This window comes from Glycine max, chromosome 9 (assembly GCF_000004515.6).
Source record: "Glycine max cultivar Williams 82 chromosome 9, Glycine_max_v4.0, whole genome shotgun sequence".
In the NCBI taxonomy this organism is placed as follows: domain Eukaryota; kingdom Viridiplantae; phylum Streptophyta; class Magnoliopsida; order Fabales; family Fabaceae; genus Glycine; species Glycine max.
Window position 1 is genome coordinate 41,687,352 of NC_038245.2, and position 23,273 is coordinate 41,710,624.

The 23,273-nt window shown below is 38.6% G+C and overlaps 2 protein-coding genes and 1 pseudogene across 2 annotated transcripts; 1 reads left to right on the top strand and 2 right to left on the bottom strand.

Annotated features, from left to right (window-relative positions):
• Positions 1–950: 950 nt before the first annotated feature.
• LOC100805345 (C2 and GRAM domain-containing protein At1g03370-like) lies at positions 951–17,670 on the bottom strand (annotated as a pseudogene).
• On the bottom strand, positions 1,071–2,864 carry LOC102666165 (protein MAIN-LIKE 1-like). The gene is made up of 4 exons (XM_014761719.1): positions 2,814–2,864; positions 2,051–2,710; positions 1,333–1,896; positions 1,071–1,247 (listed from the first exon to the last, which is right to left on the bottom strand). Exons 1-4 carry the CDS (start codon positions 2,862–2,864, stop codon positions 1,071–1,073), a joined length of 1,452 nt encoding a protein of 483 aa, XP_014617205.1.
• Positions 17,671–21,581: 3,911 nt separating the features above from the next.
• LOC102666029 (protein MAIN-LIKE 1-like) lies at positions 21,582–22,468 on the top strand. Its single transcript, XM_006588229.1, has 2 exons — positions 21,582–21,864; positions 22,035–22,468. The coding sequence occupies exons 1-2, from the start codon at positions 21,582–21,584 to the stop codon at positions 22,466–22,468; spliced, it is 717 nt and encodes a 238-aa protein (XP_006588292.1).
• The last annotated feature ends 805 nt before the right edge of the window (positions 22,469–23,273 follow it).

Here is a 23,273-nt window from a genome sequence, read left to right on the forward strand (position 1 = left end):
CAGTAATTAAAAGGGTTCTGCTGCTTTATTTCCATTGGCTACATAACATAATTCGGTGGTTAGAAAAAGAAAAAAAAACATAATTCAGTAAAAGTAGCCCGTTTCTTACAAGCTATGGCCGAAGCTCTATCTCTTAGTACTTGAGGATATACTGCTGGGTTTTATTGGCCCACAACAATTATGAGATGTCTGCTCTATCTCTTAGTGCACCTAGCATTTTTGAAAAATGCTAAAATTGTCCTTGTTTAATTTTTCACTTCCGGATCAGCTTGATCCGTAAGTTGATCCTTAAGTCTCTTCCGGATCAACTTGATCAACTTGATCCGTAAGAGACTTACGGATCAAGCTGATCCGGAAGTCTCTTACGGATCAAGTTGATCCGTAAGAGGAAAAAATAATTATAATATATTTTTAAATACAACATATTTATTTATAATATAATTAAATCTATTTTTTATTTTATTAAGTATAATATATTTATAAATATTGATTTATTATAAATAATTAATTTTTTAATATATTTTTTTAGAATAAATTTGTTTAGAAAATGATATTAAAATACTTACTCAGTCCCATTATAATTATTGTTTAAGGTTATTTTATACATATTAATAAAAATCAATAAATACATAAAAGATAATATTATAAAGAATTAATCATATCATTATTAATATTATAAAGAATATAAAAAAATAAATAGAATTATATAAAAAAATTAAAATACTAACTACTTTATAATACATTTTTTTACATGATCATTAGTATAAGTGGGAAAATTATAATTATAAGAGAATTTAAAAATATTAGTACGTTATATAAGATCTTAGATAACGAATGATGTCCATTTTTTGGTTAATTATTTTTTTTACACCCTTTTCAACTTCTTTATTTCAATTATATTTAAAGTTATAACACGCGTGTATATAGACACAAATGGAATACACAATCAATGAAAATAAATAAAACTAACATTATTAATGAAAATAAATAAAACCAACAATACTCATGAAATGAGTTCATGTACAATATCTGTATATACATGGAATATCAATGTAAAATATGTACATAAACTAAGCCTGATCAGTGCGCTGCCTGCGTCTGCACATAACGTATACTAGATGGTCCTGTGTGACACTCCTGGCCAATCTGAGACATTCTTTGATCACCTCATGTGTCGATGAGCCAGGCGTGACCACCCCTAGACTCAGATGGCACTCCAACCGCTCAACAATGTTATCACAAACTTCCTGTTACATATAAAACAAACTAATTACACAAATTATTATGCAAATATTGAGGTAAATGACGTAAATTATTAGTATTACTTATCACTGCATGTCTGGGCTCCTCCGCAGATGTCGACGATGCTCCTGGCTCCGTCACGCGAGGGATATCCGTCTGCGGGGCCTGAGGGACGACTCGGGGTTGCGGGGCGTGACCATGAGGCAAAGGATCTACTGCGTGGCCTGGTGTCATGAAAGGATGAGAGATGCGAAAGAACCATTCGATGTAGTCACTGGAACACGCCCCTAGCACCACGCACACCTCACCTACAGGTACGATATGACCCTCGTAGTGCATCCACCTGTCGTGTATATCATCATACGAGACCCATGAATCGACAGGTGGAGCAGGAATGGCTGGCGTGTAACCAAACTGCCGCACGACCTTCTCCGGTCGGTAATACACAGCAACAAGCCCCCAGTGCAAGAGACCGGAGTAGCATGATCTGACGTGGAAGTCCTGGACTTCCCGATGCTCCCCATACAGGATCCAACAGACATCTGAAATTCGGAGTCGGTTCAGGCGCTCCCTATACGACGGCGTGCGAATGCTCTTCACGGTCTTCTTCGTCGCAATCCACCTGCACGCACGCGGAGAAGCCTCGTCGTAGTCCTAATCAGCGGTGGACTCCGCAACTGAGGGAAAATGCTCGTAAATCCAGCACTATAGATGTAACTTTCAAATTATAAACATTAATAATGAAAGTGTAACAAAATTTAAAGTTGAACATTGTTTAGCTTGAATGAATGAAAAACATATTTGTTACCTGCAGCAGTGTGATGTAACCGCTAAGCTGTCGACTGTGGCTCATGGATGCATCGTTCAGCTGGTCGTACATATGAACCAAAGCAGCCACTCCCCAAGCGTACCTATCTGTCTTACTGAGGTCCCGAATGGCCTCCAAGTAGACAACATGGACATTGATTGCACTCTTGTTAGCAAACAGAGTGCAACCCAGCAGGTGAATAAGATATGCACGAGCCGCAGCTGTCCAATGACCTGCCTGGCATCGGCGCTGATATATATCACGTACCCATTGCAGGCGTACGTACGATCCGCGACACTGGACTGTCTCAGCCCTAGCAGACTCTGGAGACACCATCAGCAAGTCCACCAGCATCTGAACCGCAACATCCACGTGCAAGGGCTCAAATGCGTGAAAGTCGCCTATAACGGGAAGATGGAGAAGAGAAGAGACGTCGTCCAATGTGATGGTGAGCTCACCCACCGGAAGATGGAAACTAGACGTCTCCCGGTGCCACCGCTCCACAAACGCGGACAAAAGTCCCCAATCACCGGTGTCTACCGAACACGCGATCAGAGGACTTAGTCCTGTACCAGCGATAAGTCCCTCAATGGTAGGGACAGGCCTGCCTAAACTATGGACCTTCCTCCCATGCGAGGATAACTTCAATTCAGGACGCTCCTGAATTGAAGTATAAAAGGAACACAAAATTCGTTAAAATTATCATTTAAAGGAAAACTAATAGTATAATTTACAAGTAACTAAAAATAAATAGTATAAATACCTCTCCCGTCCATACGCTGCAAGCAACGTGATCCGCATATGCTGTCAGCATAGATGGGTAGCTCGGACCATCCGGAAATTCCTGAGGCTAATCCTCAGCCGCCTCTGAGCCTGCGTCCGCAGGAATGTCCTCCACAACAGCTGGTGCCCCCATCGGGTCATCCTGAACGTCTGGGTCAGGGATGACTGGCTCATCGACGTGATCCGCAGTCACAGCAACTCGATGCCTCCGTGCGGATGCAGTAGGTCATCGACGCTGTGGAGCATCATCGGAATCATCATGATCTCCTCTGCCCACACCTCTGCGAGTGACCTGACCTAAGGCACGACCTAATCCTCTGGTCCTAACCATGATCTGCAAATGAGTACCTCAAAATCCATCATTCATTTCATTTTCTCAAATTTCATGCGTCTAACGCATATAGGACATTGATTTGGGACAACATGGTTTTGGTTGTGTTCCTCTAATTGATACTAACATCAGTAGAGTATGGACAATTTAATTCAGGCTAAAGAAGAAACAAAATTCAATGGATCAAAGAATTTAGGACTTTGTTGCGAGAATTAAGGGTAAAATTTTCCTTATGAGGATTAAATGGATTGTTTTATAAATGTCTCCATGCATTAAATGGAATGAATGGATTGCTTATCTCTTCATTAAATTTTCCTTTTCGTCTATAACATTAATTATATTTGTGTATCAAGACTTTGATTGGCCAATGTTGAGCCAATCAGGAAGAGAGAATTGACATGTAGAATGATTTATTCCATAGGTGTTGAATGAATTCACACATGGGAAGCAGGAATGGTTCAGGTTATGAAGCTGAAATGGTATCCATATTCTCTCATATTGAGTCCCCTGACAGATCACTTCATGACCATATAATTGAAGCTCTTAGCAAGCTCACTGTTGAACAAGGAATTCCTTATGTTACCAAAAAAGTCATGAGAAATTAAAACAAGTTTTCATTTGTTGCTAAGAATGTTTAGTGTAGCCCAAAGTCAATTCAAGGATCTCGAGGTTGTGATTAAATTTAAAGTCCCTTTTATTAATTGAGAATTTGTGTTTTGTTTCTCTACCTTTTATGTTTTCAGTTTTTCAAATTTAATTGATGATTATGATAGGGTTTTGGGAATTGAATTAGTATTAGCATTAGGTGATAGAATGGCTGCTTAATTGATGACCAAAATGCTTATTGCTCTAAAGTTTGATATAAAACCATGATTATGATAGGGTTTTGGGAATTGAATTAGTATTAGCATTAGTTGGTTCATGATTCCAAATGCATTTCTTCACATACAGGCTCAGAGGTTCTAAGCAAACTACTATCATGCCAAATTCCCAGTTCTATCATGTCAAATTCCTATTTCCTAGTTTAATCCATTAATTGCAAGTATATGCATCTATCTAAGGTATGAATTTAGGTAGAAGAAGCTGCAGATTGTTATTAATTGTTGTTCTCCTCTAATTTGGATTTAGGTACAAGAAGCTGCACATTGTTATTCATTGTTGTTCTCCTCTAATTTAGGTACAAGAAGTTGCAGATTGTTATCTAAGGTATGAATTTAGGTACAAGAAGCTGCAGATTATTGGTCATAACTTAGTTAAAGGAAGTACATGGAAGTTGGCTTATATGGAAGCACATGGAAGTTAGCTTATAGGGATATCAATCATTAGCATACATTCATGGCAATTTGTATGAAACAGTAGATATTCATGACACTATTTATCAAATATTTAGCATACATTCAGAGGTATCAAATAATATTTGACAATTTTTTAATTAAAATCAAACTGAGTTTTACGAATCAGGTGATCCGCAAAGTATGTTGAGTATTTTACGGATCAAGTGATCCATAAACTACTCAACATACCTTACGGATCACTTGATCCGTAAAGCTCCCAGCGATTTTCGACAGCGTTTTCCGCCATCACCGGCAACATTGGAGCAAAAAAATGTCAAGTTCACGGGCCTGACCTCGACGGTGGACGTGCAAACGACCGTTGCTCTTCGCGGAAGCTTCCTCGCACCACCACTGCACCTCCTCAACGAAGAAGAAGAAGAGCCACAAAGAAGACGCAGGAAGAAGAAGGCGCAGGAAGAAGAAGCAGCAAGAAGAAGAAATGTGATGAAGCAGGAAGATGAGGAAGATGAAGAAGTAGGAAGAAGAAGGAGAGAACTGATCCGAAAGAAGAAGAAGAGAAGCGCAAACGCAGGGAGGGAGAGAGAGAGGTTACGTTTTTTTTTTAAATTAAGGAAGGGCATTTTTGCCTTTTCACACTAATTGCTGGGTGTACCAGCAAAACTGCTGGGTGCACCTAGCAGCACTCAACACGCAATGTTTAAGTGCATGCTTAGATTTCAGCTCAAAATATGATGCACGAATTTTGAAGTAAATTTAATGGTCCATAAACTCAATTTTACAAAAGAAAGGGTATGGATGTTTTTGTAAACTTCATTTTGCTCCAAATGTTAACAAACATGCACTAACTTAGTAAATTTAACTAGGATGGTAATGGATTAATGGTTAGGATTTGAGTACGGACACATAATATCTATTTCTACATTCGCATTTTAAAACCTTACTTGGACTATACTTGGGAGTATTAACTTCAATATCTATATTTGAATTTATTACCCGCATTTTATTGATCTTAAATAATGCTTATAGTTATGCGTTTATTTAAAACACTAAAAAAATGTTAATCTAATACTAATATTAATGAAGACCCCCCCCCCCCCCCAAAAAAAAAAACGAGCATTGACATATGCAACTTAATTGAAGAAAATACTTAAAATTATTATAATTCCTAATTATTTTTTTGAAGAAATTCTAATTCCTAATTATAAAGCATTACAAATAGAATTTTTTAACTTATTAAAAATTTATTTAAAAAAATTCAAATGTTAGTTACAAAATATAATGGACGTATTATGTGGACCAACTTGGTTAGCATAATACATAAATACCCAATTTTTGTGGATAATCACTTATGTTCACACCCAAACCCGTTTGATAACCAACTTTGCCATCACTTATGTTCACACCCTAGTGTATCTTAAATGAGTTGAGACATGATCAAGATGATTATTTTGTAAACTGTGATAATCAAAGTGTCATCCACTTAGCTAAGAACCCCATGTTTCATTCATATTCCAAACACATTGACATCTGTTATCATTGGATACGAGAGGTGTTGGATAAGAAGAAACTGAAGTTAAAGAAAATCCATATAGACTTTAATTGGTCTGATATGATGACCAAGACAATACCAACTAAGAAAGTTGAAGACTGCTATCAAGGTGCTGGTATAATGGTGCACACCAATTATGTCAAAGGGGGATATTTGTTGGAAATTCCTCCATAATTAAGGTTGATTCACATTCAAGTAAACATGCAAATTTAAATACATAGGAAATTGATGAGTACATTCCAAGGCATGGATAGGAAGTTGTGGAGCACTTTCCTAGGGCTTGGAATTGGTTTCTTTGACCTTGAGACCTACACACTCCACTTAGGAAAGTGAAGATTAGAGTTACAAGGAATTTTGTGAATGTAACTCATTTATTGACATCCACCACTTACTATTGAAGGAAGCCAAACCCCTCTCCTATAAATAGGAAGGCTTGTAAAAAGTTGGAGCATCACATCTTATTCCATCCAAAGAGAAGCAAAGCAAGACTGATAGTGAGAAAGAGAGTTTTAGTTTCCACTACACTTGATGAGAATTGAGAGAAATTGTAAACCATCCTTGTTAGGTGAGGTTGAAAGATATTCTCTTGTATTGAGAGAGTCATTGTAATCCTACTTTTTAATAGTCTCGTGGTTTTTACCCTTCACAATGAAAGGATTTTCTACATTGTTCTACTCTCTATTCTTGTTTTTTTTTTCGTTTCTGCCAAGTGTCTATTTTGAGTCTACAGAGAGGGAAATAGCGCTAGTGTTTCCCAACAGTGCTATCAGAGCTCGCTTGGTTCGGGGGGAGCTATTATCCTGTGTGATTCAAGATGAAGGGAGCTGTCACTCATGATGGAGATATGTTCAAGCTAACCGCAAAAAATTATTCATATTGGAAGCTAATGATGGAAGACCATCTATATTGTAATGATTTGCACAAGCCAATCACCCATTAGAATAAGCCGGAGGGGAAGAATGACAACGAATGAGAGTTCCTTAATCGGAAGGTTGTAGCTATGATTCGTAAGTATATTGACCGAAACTTGTTCGAGCATGTATCAACTTGTACCAATGCGTATAAGTTATGGACAAAGCTTGAATCTTTGATTCAAAAGAAGGTGCCAAGGAATAAAGCTCATCTTGTCAGACACTTGGTCAAGCTGGAGTATATGGAAGGTCAGAACATGATTGAACATCTTTGTTCTTGTTTTTTTTTTCGTTTCCACTAAGTGTCTATTTTAAGTCTACAGAAAGGAAAATAGTGTTGGTGTTTCCCATCACATATGAATCAACCAAAAGAGTTGCAATTGTAGATTGCTAATGTTGACATCTTTAACACAATACATTTGTTCAAACAACCTCAAAGGATTAGATTTAAAACATTTTTTTTTTGCTCAGCAAAAATATATATATTATAGATTGAAATAGTACTAGTGGTACTATGGGTGCATATATGTAGTTATTCAACCAGCTGGGTTCCATCATTTAAGCTGGACCTAGCTGAAAACACTCTAATATATTACATAATCCATCCACACCCAGTCCTTCCTAGCTTCTAAACCCTTCCTTGAGATTCGATGACCATTGATTAAAATGCATTACAAAGTCTATCTCGGATGAGTACAACACGTCATTCATCACCACCTGTCTTCTACTAAGATTTTTCTTTGTTGGTAGTCTATCTCGGATGAGCCTCCAAACGAATACTGCAGCTTTTGCTGGAATTTTGAGTTTCCATAATTCCTGAAAATCAAAATTCAGGCTTGCTCTCGTTGTTTCACCCCATATAAAGTTATACCCACTTTTTGTTGAGTAATACCTACATGTGTTAGGTTTCCAAATCCAGGTGTCTTCCCTGTATGAGTCCACTTGCTGTTGTGAAATCTCTCCTAAGAAAATGTCTGCCATTTCTACTTCAGCATAAAAAAGAGACCTCCTCCAAGTGAGCTTCCATTCCCACCCATTGTTCATGCTACTCCCCATCTGCATCATCAATTGCTTTTGTTGGCATGAAATGCGATACATCCTAGGGTATTTCTCCATTAGTGACAATTCATCAGCTGTCCATGGATCTTCCCAAAACCTAAATTTCTGACTGCCGCCCACCTTCCAAGATGTTTCCCTTTTAAGGACACTATTTTGCTGCTGGTTGTGAATTAAGACTAGGTCCTTTCAACATGGTGAGTCATGAATGCCTGTTCTTCCTTCCTCCAATGTCCTCCACCTACCATATTTTGAGTCGATCACTTTGGCCCATGGTACCTTCTGCTTGTGGAAAAGTTCCCACCTCCACTTCCCCAACAGAGCTGCATTGAAGGTCCTAAGGTCTTTGATTCCCAGCCCACCTTTATCTTTTGGTAGGCATATTGTCTTCCAGTCTACCCATGCAATCTTCCTATGCTCGTGTGCTCCGCCCCATAGAAATTTACGTTGAATAGCTTCCAGTTTGACTATTACTTTTGAAGGAACCCTGAAAAAAGAGAAAAAATAAATAGGAATTGCGGTTAGGACAAAATTAATGAGAGTCACTCTCCCCCCGTAGGATATATGTCTGTGTTTCCAAGGAGCTAGTTTTCTCTCACTTTCTGATTATGGAATCCCAAAACTCACTACGTCTTGGGTTATCCACAATTGGGATACCCAATTACAGGAATGGCAAGGTCAAATTTCTACAATTAAGGTATTCAGCTGCCTCCTATTGCCAATGATCAGGTTTACCTATTGCCCCAAAGCTGCTCTTTGCAAAATTTATCTTTAAACCGGACGCAAGTTCAAAAACTCTCAACATGGATTTTATTGTCATCACATTCTGCATTGTGGCTTCACCAAGGAAAATGGTGTTGTCGGCATATTATAATATGTTGACTGGTATCTTGTTTTTTCCCACCATGAGACTGCTGTAGAGGCTCTTGTCCAGTGCTTCTCTCATAAGTCCAGTTAGTCCTTCCGCGACAATACTGAAGAGTAGAGGCGCTAGAGGGTCACCTTGTCTGAGGCCTCTATGGGGATAAAATTCATTTGTGGGGCTACCGTTGACCAGGAGAGACATGGAGGCTGATTTGAGACAACCCTATATCCATCTAATCCACTTAAGGCAGAATCCTAGCCTCTTCATCATATATGATAGGAAGTTCCACAAGACCGAGTCATAGGCTTTTTCGTAATCCACTTTAAAAACGAGGCATGGCTTGTTCCGCCTTTTTCCACCGCCTCATTGGCTATCAAAACGCTGTGCAGCAGCTGTCTTCCAGTGATAAAAGCTGACTGCCTCTCATCAATTATGTTTGGCAACACCTTCTTCAGTCTATGTGCTAGGAGTTTAGCCACGATCTTGTAAACACAGCCTATTAATGAGATAGGTCTATATTCATTAAGATGATGTGGATCCTTCACCTTTGGGATCAAAGCAATGAAAGATGCATTGGTGCCCCTCGGAAATACCCCATTAGCATGAAATTCAGCAATGAACCGGCTAATTTCGGGCTTTAACATCTCCCAAAATTGTTTAACAAATTTGAAATTTAAACCATCCGGTCCCGGGCTTTTTTCGCTTCCACAATTCCAAACAGCCGCTCTTATTTCTTCCTCAGTGAAGCTTGCCACCAACATGTCATTTTGCTGCTGATCAATCCCAAAGAATCTGGTTTCATCTAGGATTGGCCTGTGTTGTTCAGGTTCAATGAATCTGTTCTCAAAAAATCTGTAGATTTCCTCTTTCACTCTTCTAGGGTCATCTACCCATGAGCCATTAGCCATTATGCCTTTAACTGCGTTGTTTGTATGTCTAGCATTCATTATCAAGTGAAAGTAGCGTGAGTTACAATCCCCTTCTTTAATCCATCTCACTCTTGCCTTTTATCTCATCAAGGACTTGTGGGAGTGTGCTGCTGCCCATAACTTCTCCTGCAATTTCTTGCGGGTCACCAACTCTTGAGAACTCAGCTGTCTAGTAGAACTTGCATCTTCAAAGCTATTTAACTCTGCCTCAATCTTATGTACTTTGTTGAGTGTGTCTCCGCAGTGCACCTTGTTCCACGACTTCAATATCTCCTTGAGGTTTTTAATTTTTTCTTTAAGAACATAACCTCCCCACCCCTTTGGTTGGGCATTTCTCCAGCACTCTATGACTGTCTGAACAAAGGATTTATCCTTCAGCCAACAGTCGAAAACCTTAAAAGGTTTTGGCCCCTAATCAGTGTTGCTGGCACTAAGGAGAATGGGACAGTGATCAGAAAAGTTCCTGTCCAAGACAAAGGTGGTACAATCTGGCCATTTTAGGAGCCACTCATGGGATGTGAGAAATCTGTCTAGTTTACTCTTCGAAGTCCCATTTGGTTTGAACCAAGTGAATTTCCTCCCCACACTAGGAATTTCAGTAAACTCCATTTCAGATATCCATTCATTAAAATCGTTGATGCTAGCTACTTCCACTCCCCTGTGAGACACACCTTGTCTTTCAGAAGGATGCCTAATGCTGTTGAAATCTCCCAAGAAGCACCACATTCCTTCAGGGATCTGTTGTCTCAGTTGCATAAGTGATTCCCATAGTTCTCTTTTGTTTTGGCTGTCATAGGGGGAATATATATTGACTATGAATAGCCTCTGATTTTTTTGTCCAGACCCCTTCCAATAGAATGTATCATGTTCCCTTTACTCTTCTTTCAACTTTGAAAGCTTGTTCGTTCCATATGCACAATAATCATTCTGCTGTATTTATTGCTGGTTGGAATTCCCAAACAACATCCATGTCTCCCCACAAGGCTTGACACATAGGTTTATCGATTTGCTCCTTCTTTGTTTCTTGAATACATAAGATGTCCATTTTGTTTTTTCTTGCAAGCCTCCGAACAGCAGCCCATTTGACCCCTTTCCCAAGCCCTCTAACATTGTAGGAAACAATATTCATGATGCAGGTTTTTTGTCACCCAAATCCTCAGCCTCTTTCTTGTCTGTGGTCTCCATGTCAATAATTTTATGGATGATTGTTGTCTGCTCTGAATCTGTAGACACCCACATGAGTTTTGCAAGCTCCCATTGGGTTAATGCCTCTTCAATCTGCCCTTCATCAGCTCCAATGGATTTTATAGGTATCTGTGAGTCGGCTTCTTTTGATCGTTTTGATGTGGCTGTTCCTATGGATTCTGTGTGAGGGTTAATTCCCGAAAATATAGACTTTGTAGCTTTTCCATTAGTAAGGTCCTTTTGGGCCATCTGCTGTTTACACCCCTTTCTCCTAATAAACACCTTCCACTACTTATTACCCTCAGTTGTTTGATACGTTGGGCCTGCATTATTTTGATTAAAGCTATTTGTGGTGGTGCATTCAGGAAGGCCCACCCCATTGTTTGGCCCATCCTCGGCATTTTGTAAGTCTTGGATTCCTGTTGGTGGTGTTAGCAATTCATGGTCCTTAACTTGATAAGATGGGCTGGATCGAAAATGTTGAGGAAGGCCCAATGTTTCAATTGGAGGTGGCAGTTGTGAGTGGGAGGGCCCAGAGGGAGTTACATGGTTAACTCTCATTTGAAATTGGACATCCTCAACAGCTATTTCCCTTATTGTAGCTTCTGGGTGAACAACTGTCTCTGTCAGTGATTCAATTTCCCCTTGCTGTTGGTGGTGTTAACAATTCATGGTCCTTAACTTGATAAGATGGGCTAGATCAAAAATGTTGAGGAGGGCCCAGTGTTTCAATTGGAGGTGGCAGCTGTGAGTGGGAGGGCCCAGAGGGAGTTACATGGTCAACTCTCATTTGAAATTGGACATCCTCAACAACTATTTCCCTTATTGTAGCTTCTGGGTGAACAACTGTCTCTGTCAGTGATTCAATTTCCCCTTGCTGTTTCCTTTTTTGTGCCTCACCTACATTTATTTCCCCATTGTTGATTGTTGTCTCTGATCCCTTGCCTTTTCCTTCCTGCTCCATAACCCTTTCGGACGAGATACGCGAGCCATTTCCGAGGTTGGGGAGTATTACCTAGCTTCCCTGGTTTTTGGTTGTTGTAGGTCCTTTGGGTAAAGGGGACCTCGGTTTGTCGGTAGCGACAGGAACCGTGTCTTCGTTGGGGGAGGCTTTCCTCCCCCGGCACGAGATCGACTGCACATGAGCCGCGTTCAGAGGGTTGCCGCCGAGGTCGTCGGAGTGGTTTGCTTCCGGTGGGTCTGTTGCTCTTCCGATGGGTATACCGATGCCTATGCGGGGAACACCATCGCTGTCTACGATAGCTTCTGGGTCATCATGTGGGTTGTTTGGTTGATGCCGGATCTCGTACCGGGGCGAGTATGGAGATATCATTGACTCTCCGTCGATACCATCGAAATCAAGCTCTTCCAATGAGTATGACGGTCTTCGACCCGAGAAATTGCGCCTCCCGTCGTTGCTCGCCCCCTCCTCGACAATAACCACTTGATGAAGCTCCTTGCCTATGGTAACTGAAACAGTGTGATGGAAGAACGGTTTCCACGGGGTCCTGATGAGGATTCTGGCCCTATCCATCCTCCTTATCTCTTCAACATCGTCGTCAACCTCAACAAGCTCTCCAATGGCCACCACAATTTTACGAATGTTCCCTAAGTCCCATGCTTCAATGGGGATACCCCAACATTGGGCCCACACAAGTCTATGACCCAGTCTCATCGTCGGGTTCCACCTTTCTAGTGAGTGGAATGGAGATGTGCCATGCTGAGTCTTTTCGGCGATGATATGCTCTGCTTTGTTGTCCGCCAACCCAAGAAGGAGTACCATGTTGTCGCCGAGATATTTCGGCACGACGTTCACACCTAACTCCCAAGGTATGTCATCCTCTATCCTTTCCAGAGCCCGCAATTTCTTAAACCTGCCCACCCATGCATCTGTGAACCATTTCTTTTCCCCCACTGCCACTTGAAGGTGTACTGAGGAGTGGGTGTCAACGTATCTCAGTTGTGGGAGTTTGGGGTGCTTCATCTTACCGTCATCCATTTGGATAGTGGAGACCACCTTGGCATATAACTTCTGTGGATTCCTATGTTGTACTGCTCTGTGTCGCCCAGCCTCAACTTCCTTGCTATGGCCTTCCTTCAGGACACCAAGTTTGGAGATACACTCCTTGACCCTCGCCTTTCCTCTCCCGTATTTTGGAATATTAACATACATCTTGAGTCCGTCTAAGATGATGTTGTCAAGCTGTTTTTCTAGTCTGTATTTGTCCAGTACCCCTTTGAACCTAACAAAACCATATCTTGTACCTCCTTTGTTCCTGTGTTTGTGGATGAAAATCTCCCTCACGTCCCCCCATTTCTTGAACTGAGCCCAAAGATCCTCTTCAATTATGTGTTCGTGGAAGCGTGTGAAGTAAAACGTTGTGATGTCATCCTTATCCCTCCAGTTATGGTGGTGATACCTCTGAAATTGACCAAGCTTGTTGTTGTCGTAGTTCGTTTTGGGATCCCACTCTCGGTCTCTCCCTTTCCCTCTGTTTTCCTCTCCCTCTGACCACTGTTGTCCACTCGCTCTCATTCTCTCTCTCACACTCTCTCATTCTCTCTTTTTGCTAAATTATGAAGTGTAGTCAACTATTTTGGGTTGCTTTTTCTTCTTTAGTACGTATCAAGCTTGGAGAATGGTTCCCAGTATTTGACTGGTGATTAGATTTAAAACATAAGAAAATAGATCAACAAAGAGGAAAGTAGAAACCTTTAAAGGTGTTGTTATAGACCCTAGCAAACAGGGTAAAGAAAAAAGAGGCTAAGCACACAATTGGAGAGATTTTCATACGAGTTGCAGATATATAGGAAATAAGTTCGTCAGATGTTATATAATGTCCCTTGTCTACCTGTGTGCAACATTGAAAGACACAAATGACTGAAAATGAAACCTCAGCCTGCCTTGTTCATCTTGTGTTTTTGCACCATGCCTTGCATCTACACCTCTACCCTTCCGAAGAGTTATGACAATTATTGGACTCCCCATTGATGAGAATGTAGGAGGAATAACCTGAATGTCTTCAATATCTTCCCAAAGAAAAAAGAATTTTGTCTTATTTCCAAACAAATTTGCATGAAATCCAATTATTCTTGCTGATAGAAATAGGCGGCCCTGCAGACAAATATTCACAATATGATGAGATGATACTAAAAGAAGCAAGTACCAGTAAATACCAAAGTAGAATAATTGACCATGAATTTCAATATCACATAACAGAATAACCACACCTGCAGGGGCATTTTTCTTTTCAAATGACAGGTGAAATCGTTGATGAGAAATTCCTCAGGTGGAAGCCCAAACAGTTTCTGAAATGCTGAATTTGCTTGAGGAGACCGCAAATTAATCTACAATTTTTTAAAACAAAAGAATGAGTCAGAAAGAAGGGTGACAAAACAGGAGTACACCAAAGAGAACATAAGTATTTTAATACCTTCTTCCTGACTTCTTTCTCCATTCTACTTAAATAGTCCTTTGCAACATTACCACCTCTAGTGTTGTCCAAGAAAATTCTTAGGTGCAGCTTAGACTGACATGCCAATGCCAACTTTCCTTCAAGGGGAACCCATATATCAGCAAGATCTGCTATATTTGCTTTTAGAAAATTAATTTCAGCATGTCCTAGAGATGCAGCTTTTCATCAAAAGGTCCATCAAAATCATAAACTACCACATCCAGCACAGAAGGAGGATCATCCATTGCATCAAACTCAAATATTTCTGCAAAGATAGATATTGTTCTTAAACAAAATATATATATATATATATATATAATACAGATCATGTGTTGATTAGATCACCGGTTTCAGAGGTTTGATCCAAGTTGTAAAACAGAAAATAATAAATGATGACATGACACTCACCATTCCATGTAAGATTAGATTTCTGGAACTTGATTGAACTAGTTCTTGTTTTTCCATTGCACGTAAACACCACATAGGGATCAGACAACCCACTAGAATCAACAGAAGCTAAACTGCTTCCTTCAATTAAGGCAACAGTTAGCAACCACCCATCTCCTTGTGCTTTGATTCCATGATCACTACCTAATATTGGAATACCAAAAAGGTCAATATAATTAAAAGCATGGGCATTAAAATAAGTTAATGGGCACTAAACAATCAAAAGACAAGAGTGACAAACTCATAGTCACTTCATTAAAAGCAACACTAAGTCAGGGAGAAAAAGGAAAGCCAAATTCATTAAGTGTGAAGTAACTGAACACTCTTGAGATTACCCTTTTGTGCTCTGGCCTTTATGAAGCGTGAGATTATACCCAGCATGCATTCACCTTGAAGAACCAAAACTGCACAGACAACAAATTCACCAATTGAATCTGGCAAGTCAAGCCCACCAAACTCAAGCCCTTGAATTGTGCTTGGTGCAGCCAACCAAATGTGAACAAGCACATACAACCCCATGAAAACTGTTGCAAATACTGTGAAGTTACCAAAATACTGCACTGCAAGCCTCCAATCTGATTCAGGTTCTGCATGTAATGACGCTAAAGCTTGTTCCTTATTGGAACTAAGGTCCTTCAGATCAGCAGGTTTAATAGTCTGAGATAACAAAGTGGCATACAGATCAGCAGGTTTACTAGGAGCCTTGACGTAAGTAACTAATCTTTTGAAGATTTTCCCATCATTCTCAAACTTCCAAGGTCCTATTTCGAGTTCTGTATTGCTCTGTACTTCAGCCAATGACTTGAGAAAATTTGAATCTGATGAAAATAGTAGCTCGTTCAAGTCTTCTGGTGCAATGACATATTGTTGATCAATAAACACCCCTGCTGGTAAATTGCTAGGAATTTCACTGCCTTGATCTGCAGACTGAAGTTTTCTCATAGCTTCTTCAAAAGTCTCATTAGAGGACTGATCCTCAGCCTTCATCTCACTAACTTCTACTTTACTAATTTCAGATTGGTACAAGTCAATGCTTCTACGGGATGCAGTTGAAGACATATCAGAGCTCTTACTAAAGATTTGAGCAATTCTTCCAGTTATTGTTTTTTGTGTACTGGATTTTTCATCCTTAGCAGATGTAATTTCTTCCCTGACAGGAGAAGATGAGTTTGAAGGGCTTGTGGAAGATCTTGATGGCAATTCTGTCATTCTTGGATGTAATAATAGATCTCCACTATCATTTGACTCCATGGTTGCATTATTTTGTAAAAAATATATGCTCAAACGAATCTCACCTGCCAAGAAAAGGAAAATAATGCCAGCATTTAAGTTCAAGATAACACCAAAACCATGATTCACATATTCATGTTCACAGTCAGTGACCACATTATTTTCCTGAGGGTGTTAAGGCGAATGACCCTTTGAGATGCATGATTCATATTCCATAATCTCAAATTAGACACCATGCAATTTACATCATGTTATCAGCCAGAATTTAAGCTCAAAACCAATACAGCAACTGTACGACTTTGACTTGATAAAATGATATTAAAAACCCTCATTTCATCTTAGAAGGATTTTAGAAACATCAATTTGATTCTTGAATATCAATTTGGTCCTCCAATGATACTTTTTTTTTAAGAAAAAAAATAGTCTAAAATTAGCAGTTCACTAGCAAGTAGCAACAAATTAATGTCAAGAAATGACCAAACATCATTTGAGGAGCAATTTAATGCCACTATAAAATAACCAAACAACAAAACTACTAATTGAGAGAGAGAGAGAGAGAACAAACATGGCCACTCAAATGTTAGGTAAGCAGCAAACTATTGGATAAGGTAGAGGAAAGTACAGTTCAGCAGCGTAACACACCAGATTCCTTGTTCTTGGACTTCTTGCTTTTGGGTTGCAAAGAATACCAAGCAGTGCCAAGGGACTTGATCTCCTCCTCAAAAACAATTGAAATTGGCACTTTAAGCTGACCCACAAAGTCATCATTGAAGAACTTATCTTCATCCATAACAGATATAACCAACTCTTCATTAAGATCATCCACCCTAAAGCTAAACTCCTCATCCCACTTTGGATTCAAACACTTCTTGATCACTTTGGTCCTGAACCTGTGCTTCCCCAATTGTAGCCTCACGTACGGATCACTCAACCCATTAGGATCCGTCGGTGGCAAGTTCTTTGCCTCAATCACAAGAACCACAAGCTTCCTTATCACGTAATCAAACTCAAATGGAACCAGAACCAGAATCTTGAGGTAAAAAAAAGTCTACTTTTTTAACCACGCTGAAAAGTATAGAGCACCCCAGAAAGATCTTCCAAAAGGGTAATGCTGTTTATGACTAGGATGTAGAAAGAATCAACTGAAAGTTGAAAACTATGAATCAAATTGTTCAACACAACTCAAATTCCTCAACCAACAGAAGAAAAACTAAGCCATAGATCAGACAGAAACTTATAAAGAAACAAAAAGAAAATCTTGGGTTGTGCCAAAAGAATTTATTTGGAAACTGCTGATCTATGTGGGAATTAATTCATAAGTAAATTCGCGTGGCGAATAAACCGTGAACAGTTGAAACAGTTGAGAAAGAAGCAGAAAAATTTGTCAATGGCCAAGGCACTATAAGGGAAAAAGAAGAAGAAAAAAAACGTAGATTCTGAGAGCGGATAATCCGGGAGATATTGATGGAATGAATGAATGATTGAAAATGGAAAAGAAATAGGAATTTTATTATTTAATAAAAGGATATGAAATTGTGAAAAGAGGCAGATGAAAGAACATGATATCAAGTTTGTAAGTCGTTATACTTTTCTCTTATATTAAATTGACCCATTTTGTTCAACTGTTTGCCACGGCGCGTATGACGTTGGATCTTCTTCCATAGTATCTATCTACATTAATCATGTCATACGCCTCCAATCACCCGTGTACTAATTTTTACATGCCATGATATTTAGACATAATATACTAACATTCTATTGATCCTTTTCTAAAATTTTTTTTATCACATTATATTATTAGATATTTTCTCTCATCTTTTCTTATATCCAGGTGTTTACACTCCAATATATCATAAAATATATTTTTTCTCATATAAGAGATGATATTGTTGTAGATTTCTTTTACGGTGTAGGGACAGATCCACACCCAGATAAGGAGGGAGATCAATCACAAATATAAAATTTATCTAACAATTATATGTCATCAATTTTTGTATAAAATATTTATAATGTGATGTTCCAATATGTTAAATTACATTAATGATTTATCAAAACACATAATATTTTTCTTATATGTTATGAAATAATCAATAATTGAGCTTATAGTAATTTTTAACAATTTTTTCTTCTTTTGCAATATATACTAACAAATAATCAATAAAAAATTTATCTTTTATCTTATTACGAAGTTATCTTGTTATTAAAGCATTAAATATAAAATGAAAATTGAAAATAACTTTCTTTCGTGTGTGATGCGGTATTTTTCAACTTTTGTCTCTGGTCAATGTCGTACCTGGTGACTACTATTGTGCATTTTCATAATTTTGTTTATGAGATTTGAAAATTCAGAGCTTCATCAATTACAAGAAAATAGAATTTAATAATTAGATATTAACAAAATCAAAAAATAATAATATGCAATAATTAAAATCTGATTAAATATAATATTTAGATACAATTTTTTAAAATAAATACAATTGCCATTGATTTTATAATTTAAAAAATTTAGGAGATAAAAGTTGATTATATAATAACTTAAAATTTGATAAAATATAATATTGAGATAAGATTTCTTAAAAAAATCAAGATTGAAACAAAAGTTAAGAAATTGAAACAAGCTGGACAATAAAAATTTAATAGAATATAATATTCAGTTTCAAATTAGATTTCTTTTTGTAACAAAAAAAAATCAGATTTATTAAAAAAAACAGATTTCTTTAAAATAAATAATAATTTGCTTATCATTTTTTTAATTTGAAAAACATTTATCTGTGTCTCTAGGTATGCAAGGGTTATATAATAATCTATAAGGGATAAACTCGACATATCTTATTTTCTTAATTTCCAGGGACAAAAATTGATTAGATGTGATGGGATACAGGAAAAGTTGATAAGGTGCAATAGGATATCTTTATATAAAAATTGTTAAGTGGTTCATTAATCGCTGAGCATATAAGCTGGGGAGTGTTGCTAGGTGCACCCAACATTATTGTTGGTGCACCCAGTACTTATTGTGAAAAGTCACAAATGCCCTTATTATTTTAAAAAAAAAAAGTTGTGCACCCAGGAGCCTCTTTTCCTTCTTTCTTCTTTCTTTCCCGCGAGCCAGCATTTCCGCGAGCCTCTTCTTCTTCTTTCTTTTCTGCGAGCCTCTTCTCCTTCTTTCTTCTGCCGAGGGCCCTTTCTTCCTCCTTCCTCATTCTTTCGCGAGTCGTTCTCCGGCGCAAGGTGGTTGTGCTTCTCCAGCGCGAGCTACTGCTTCTCCCTTCTTCGAGTGCGCTTCTTCCATTCTTCCACGAGGTTCTGCTCTTCTGTTCTTCATCGAGGTAAGGTCTATTGTCCCTTTTCTTGTTTGTTATTGCTTCCATTGTTGCTTTCAGTGTTGTCGGCCATGGCGTAAACGGAAAGTTGTTGTGAATAATTTACGGATCACCTGATCCGTAAGCATGTTCTGGATCAAGTTGATCCAGAATATGCTTACGGATCAAGTGATCCATAAACTATTTGTTAGTAGTTTACGAATCACTTGATCCGTAAGCATCTTCCGAATCAACTTGATCCAGAATATGCTTACGGATTAAGTGATCCATAAAGTATGTTGAGTAACTTACGGATCAAGTGATCTGTAAGCAGCTTCCGAATCAACATGATCCAGAACATGCTTACGGATCAGCTGATCCGTAAGTTACTCAACATACTTTACGGATCAGGTGATCCGTAAAAGTCACAGCTTCATTTTAATTAGGAATTTTGGTGTTTTTATTTACATATCCATGTGAAAAATTGCCTGTTTCTGTTCATTCAAGGTTAATTTAATTCCCTCAACTATTTAGGAGTTTTTATTTAGGTCCCTAAACTAAACAAATAGTAATTGTGTCCTTGATCTTGTAAAATATTTGTAATTGAGCTCTTAAGATTTTTAAAGCCACCACAAATTGTCATTTTCTGACAATTTCATGCTATTATAAGGCTTCAAAATAGAAAAGCATATTTTAAACAAAAATGTGGCTGCTCCCAAGTAAGGCCCGTACCCAAGTGCCAAAGATATGCTTTTTTTATAGTTCAATTAAGATTAATACAAAAATTAAGAGCATGAAACAATTAAAAATATTATGTCAGTAAAAGCTGAAAATAAAAGATATACAAGAATTATGTCACAAAAAAAAACAAAAAATAAAAGATGTTTAGAATATATACCAGGCTGTTCAGAAAACAAAGATACTTGCATCCTACTAAACATGAGCTCACATTTGGTATTTTGAAAGGCATACAAAACACAACAACCAACTTTTACTCGACTTTTAAACCTGAAATAGAATATATAACACCAGCAATAATGTCAGAAGAACAACAAAGCATTTAACAAAATCCACCTTCGATATAGAGATACATTAGATGAAATTTACACTTCCATAAGCTAATCAAATTGAGTTAACAATGAAGCACTTAATCTATATAGCATGGCCAATCAGATTGAGTATATTCAGAAAAGCCAGAAAACTAAAGAAATATGAAAAGCTACCCAAAACAAATGAGAGGGAGCTCTGATAGTATATCCACAAAAACAATATATGTTTTACATCTTTTTATTACAATTTCTTTTTAGTTTAAGACAATTAAAAATTTCCATATAGTCTAAGGGAGCTACTTATTAACATAACCAATTTTCAAACTATGAAACCAAAAGGTAAGAAGCCTTATATACTTTGTCATATCGTTGCTCCTTCCTAAGATTGGCTACCACCAAAGAGGAGTGAACTTCCAAGCACTAATAGAAGGTTTGAGAGAATGGATCCCAGCAGAGAGAACTTTACATCAACAAATTTGTCATCCCACAAACTCTGTCTGATTTGGTTCACTCAAATTATCTTCATCATCATCAATATGAACATCAAACTTTACATATTTATCACTCCCATGTCTAGAACAATTCTTTGGTACTTGCTTATTCATGAAGGCTTCTCATGAACAATTCTTTGGTACTTGCTAGCTTATACAAAACTTGTCATGAACCACAAGTGTACATGAAGGCTAGATTATACGAAACTTGTTGATGAGAAGGCCTATCATCATTAGGGTCAAGTTTATTGTAGTTCAGATTACTTGTAAATTATACTTTATGATTGAAATTAGTTTTTCTTTAAATGATGATTTTAACGAATTTTGTGTTCCTTTATACTTCAATTCAGGAGCGTCCTGAGTTGAAGTTATCCTCTCATGGGAGGAAGGTCCATAGTTTAGGCAGGCCTGTCCCTACCATTGAGGGACTTGTTGCTGGTCCAGGACTAAGTCCTCTGATCGCGTGTTCGGTAGACACCGACAATCGGGGACTTTTGTCCGTGTTTGTGGAGCGGTGACACCGGGAGACGTCTAGTTTCCATCTCCTAGTGGGAGAGCTCACCATCACGCTGGACGACGTCTCCTCGCTTCTCCATCTTCCCGTGGCTGGCGACTTACACGCCTTTGAGCCCTTGCACGTGGACGATGACGTTCAGATGCTGGTGGACTTATTGATGGTCTCTGCAGAGTCTGTCAGGGCTGAGACAGCCCAGTGTCGTGGACCGTACATACGCCTGCAATGGGTACGTGATATATATGAGCGCCGATGCCAGGCAGGTCATTGGATAGCTGCGGCTCGCGCATATCTTTTTCATCTTCTGGGTTGCACTCTATTTGTTAACAAGAGTGCAACCAATGTACATGTTGTCTACTTAGAGGCCTTTCGTGACCTCAGTATGACGGAGAGGTACGCCTGGGGAGTGGTTGCTTTGGTGCAATGTACGACCAGCTGAACGATGCATCTATGAGCCACAGCCGACAACTTGGCGGTTACATCACACTACTGCAGGTAACAAATATGTTTTTCATTCGTTCAGCCTCAACAATGTTCAACTTTAAATTTTGTTACACTTTCATTATTAATGTTTATAATTTTGATGTTACATCAGTCGCGGACTCCACTGCTGATCAGGAGTACGACGAGGATTCTCCGCATGCGCGTAGGTGGATTGCAACGAAGAAGACTGTGAAGAGCATTTGTACGCCGGCGTACATGGAGCACTTGGACCGACTCCGGATTCTGGATGTCTGTTGGATCCCGTATGGAGAGTATCGATCGGTCCGGGACTTCCACGTCAGATCATGCTATTCTGGTCTCTTGCGGTGGGGGCCTATTGCTGTTTATTACCAACCAGAGAGGGTCATGCGGCAGTTTGGATACACGCAGACCATTCCTGCTCCTCCTATCGATTCATGGGTGTCGTATGATGATATACACGATAGGTGGATGCACTACTCGGATCATATCGTTCCTGTAGGTGAGGTGTGTGTTGTGCTAGTGACTACATGGACTGGTTCTTCCACATCTCGCATCCTTTCATGACACCAGGCCACACATCAGATCCTCTGCCTCATGGTCACGCCCCACAGTCCCGAGTCATCCCTCAGGCCCCGCAGACGGATATCTCTCACGTGCTGAAGCCAGGAGCATCATCGACATCTGTGGAGGAGCCTAAACATGCAGTGGTAAGTAATACTAATAATTTACGTCATTTACCTCAATATTTGCATAATAATTTGTGTAATCAGTTTGTTTTGTATGTAACAGGAAATTTATGATGACATTGTTGAGAGGTTGGAGCGCCATCTGAGTCAAGGGGCGGTCACGCCAGACTCATCGACACATGAGGTGATCGAAGAACGCCTCAGGTTGGCTAAGAGTGTGACACAGGATCATCTAGTATATGTTAGGTCTAGACGCAGGCGGCGCACGAATCAGGCATAGTTTATTTACATATTTTATATTGATATTCCATGTATATACAGATATTGTACATGAACCCATTTCATGAGTATTGTTGGTTTTATTTATTTTCATTAGTAATGTTAGTTTTATTTATTTCCATTGATTGTGTATTCCATTTGTGTCTATATACACGCGTGTTATTAAAATGGTCTATTTAACTTAGTTATAGTATATGTAAATTATTATAAATGGTCTAGTTAACTTAGTTTACCAACTAATAAAAAATAATTTTAAATATAACTTTAAATATAATTGAAATAAAGAAGTTGAAAAGGGTGTAGAAAAAAATAAATTAAACAAAAAATGGACATCATGAGTAGAGGTCATACAAAAAAATAAATTAATATTTTCGTAGAAAAGAAATTAAACAAAAAATGGACAT

Bases quoted from the DNA above. Each gene is read 5' to 3' on its own strand.
- LOC102666165 (XM_014761719.1), bottom strand. From the start codon at position 2,864: ATGCTGACAGCATATGCGGATCACGTTGCTTGCAGCGTATGGACGGGA. The intron at 2,711-2,813 runs GTATTTATACTA...ACTTCAATTCAG, and splicing joins GCAGCGTATGGACGGGAGAG to GAGCGTCCTGAATTGAAGTT. The intron at 1,897-2,050 runs GTAACAAATATG...ACCGCTGATTAG, and splicing joins GTTACATCACACTGCTGCAG to GACTACGACGAGGCTTCTCC.
- LOC102666029 (XM_006588229.1), top strand. From the start codon at position 21,582: ATGCTGGTGGACTTATTGATGGTCTCTGCAGAGTCTGTCAGGGCTGAG. The intron at 21,865-22,034 runs GTACGACCAGCT...ATGTTACATCAG, and splicing joins AGTGGTTGCTTTGGTGCAAT to TCGCGGACTCCACTGCTGAT.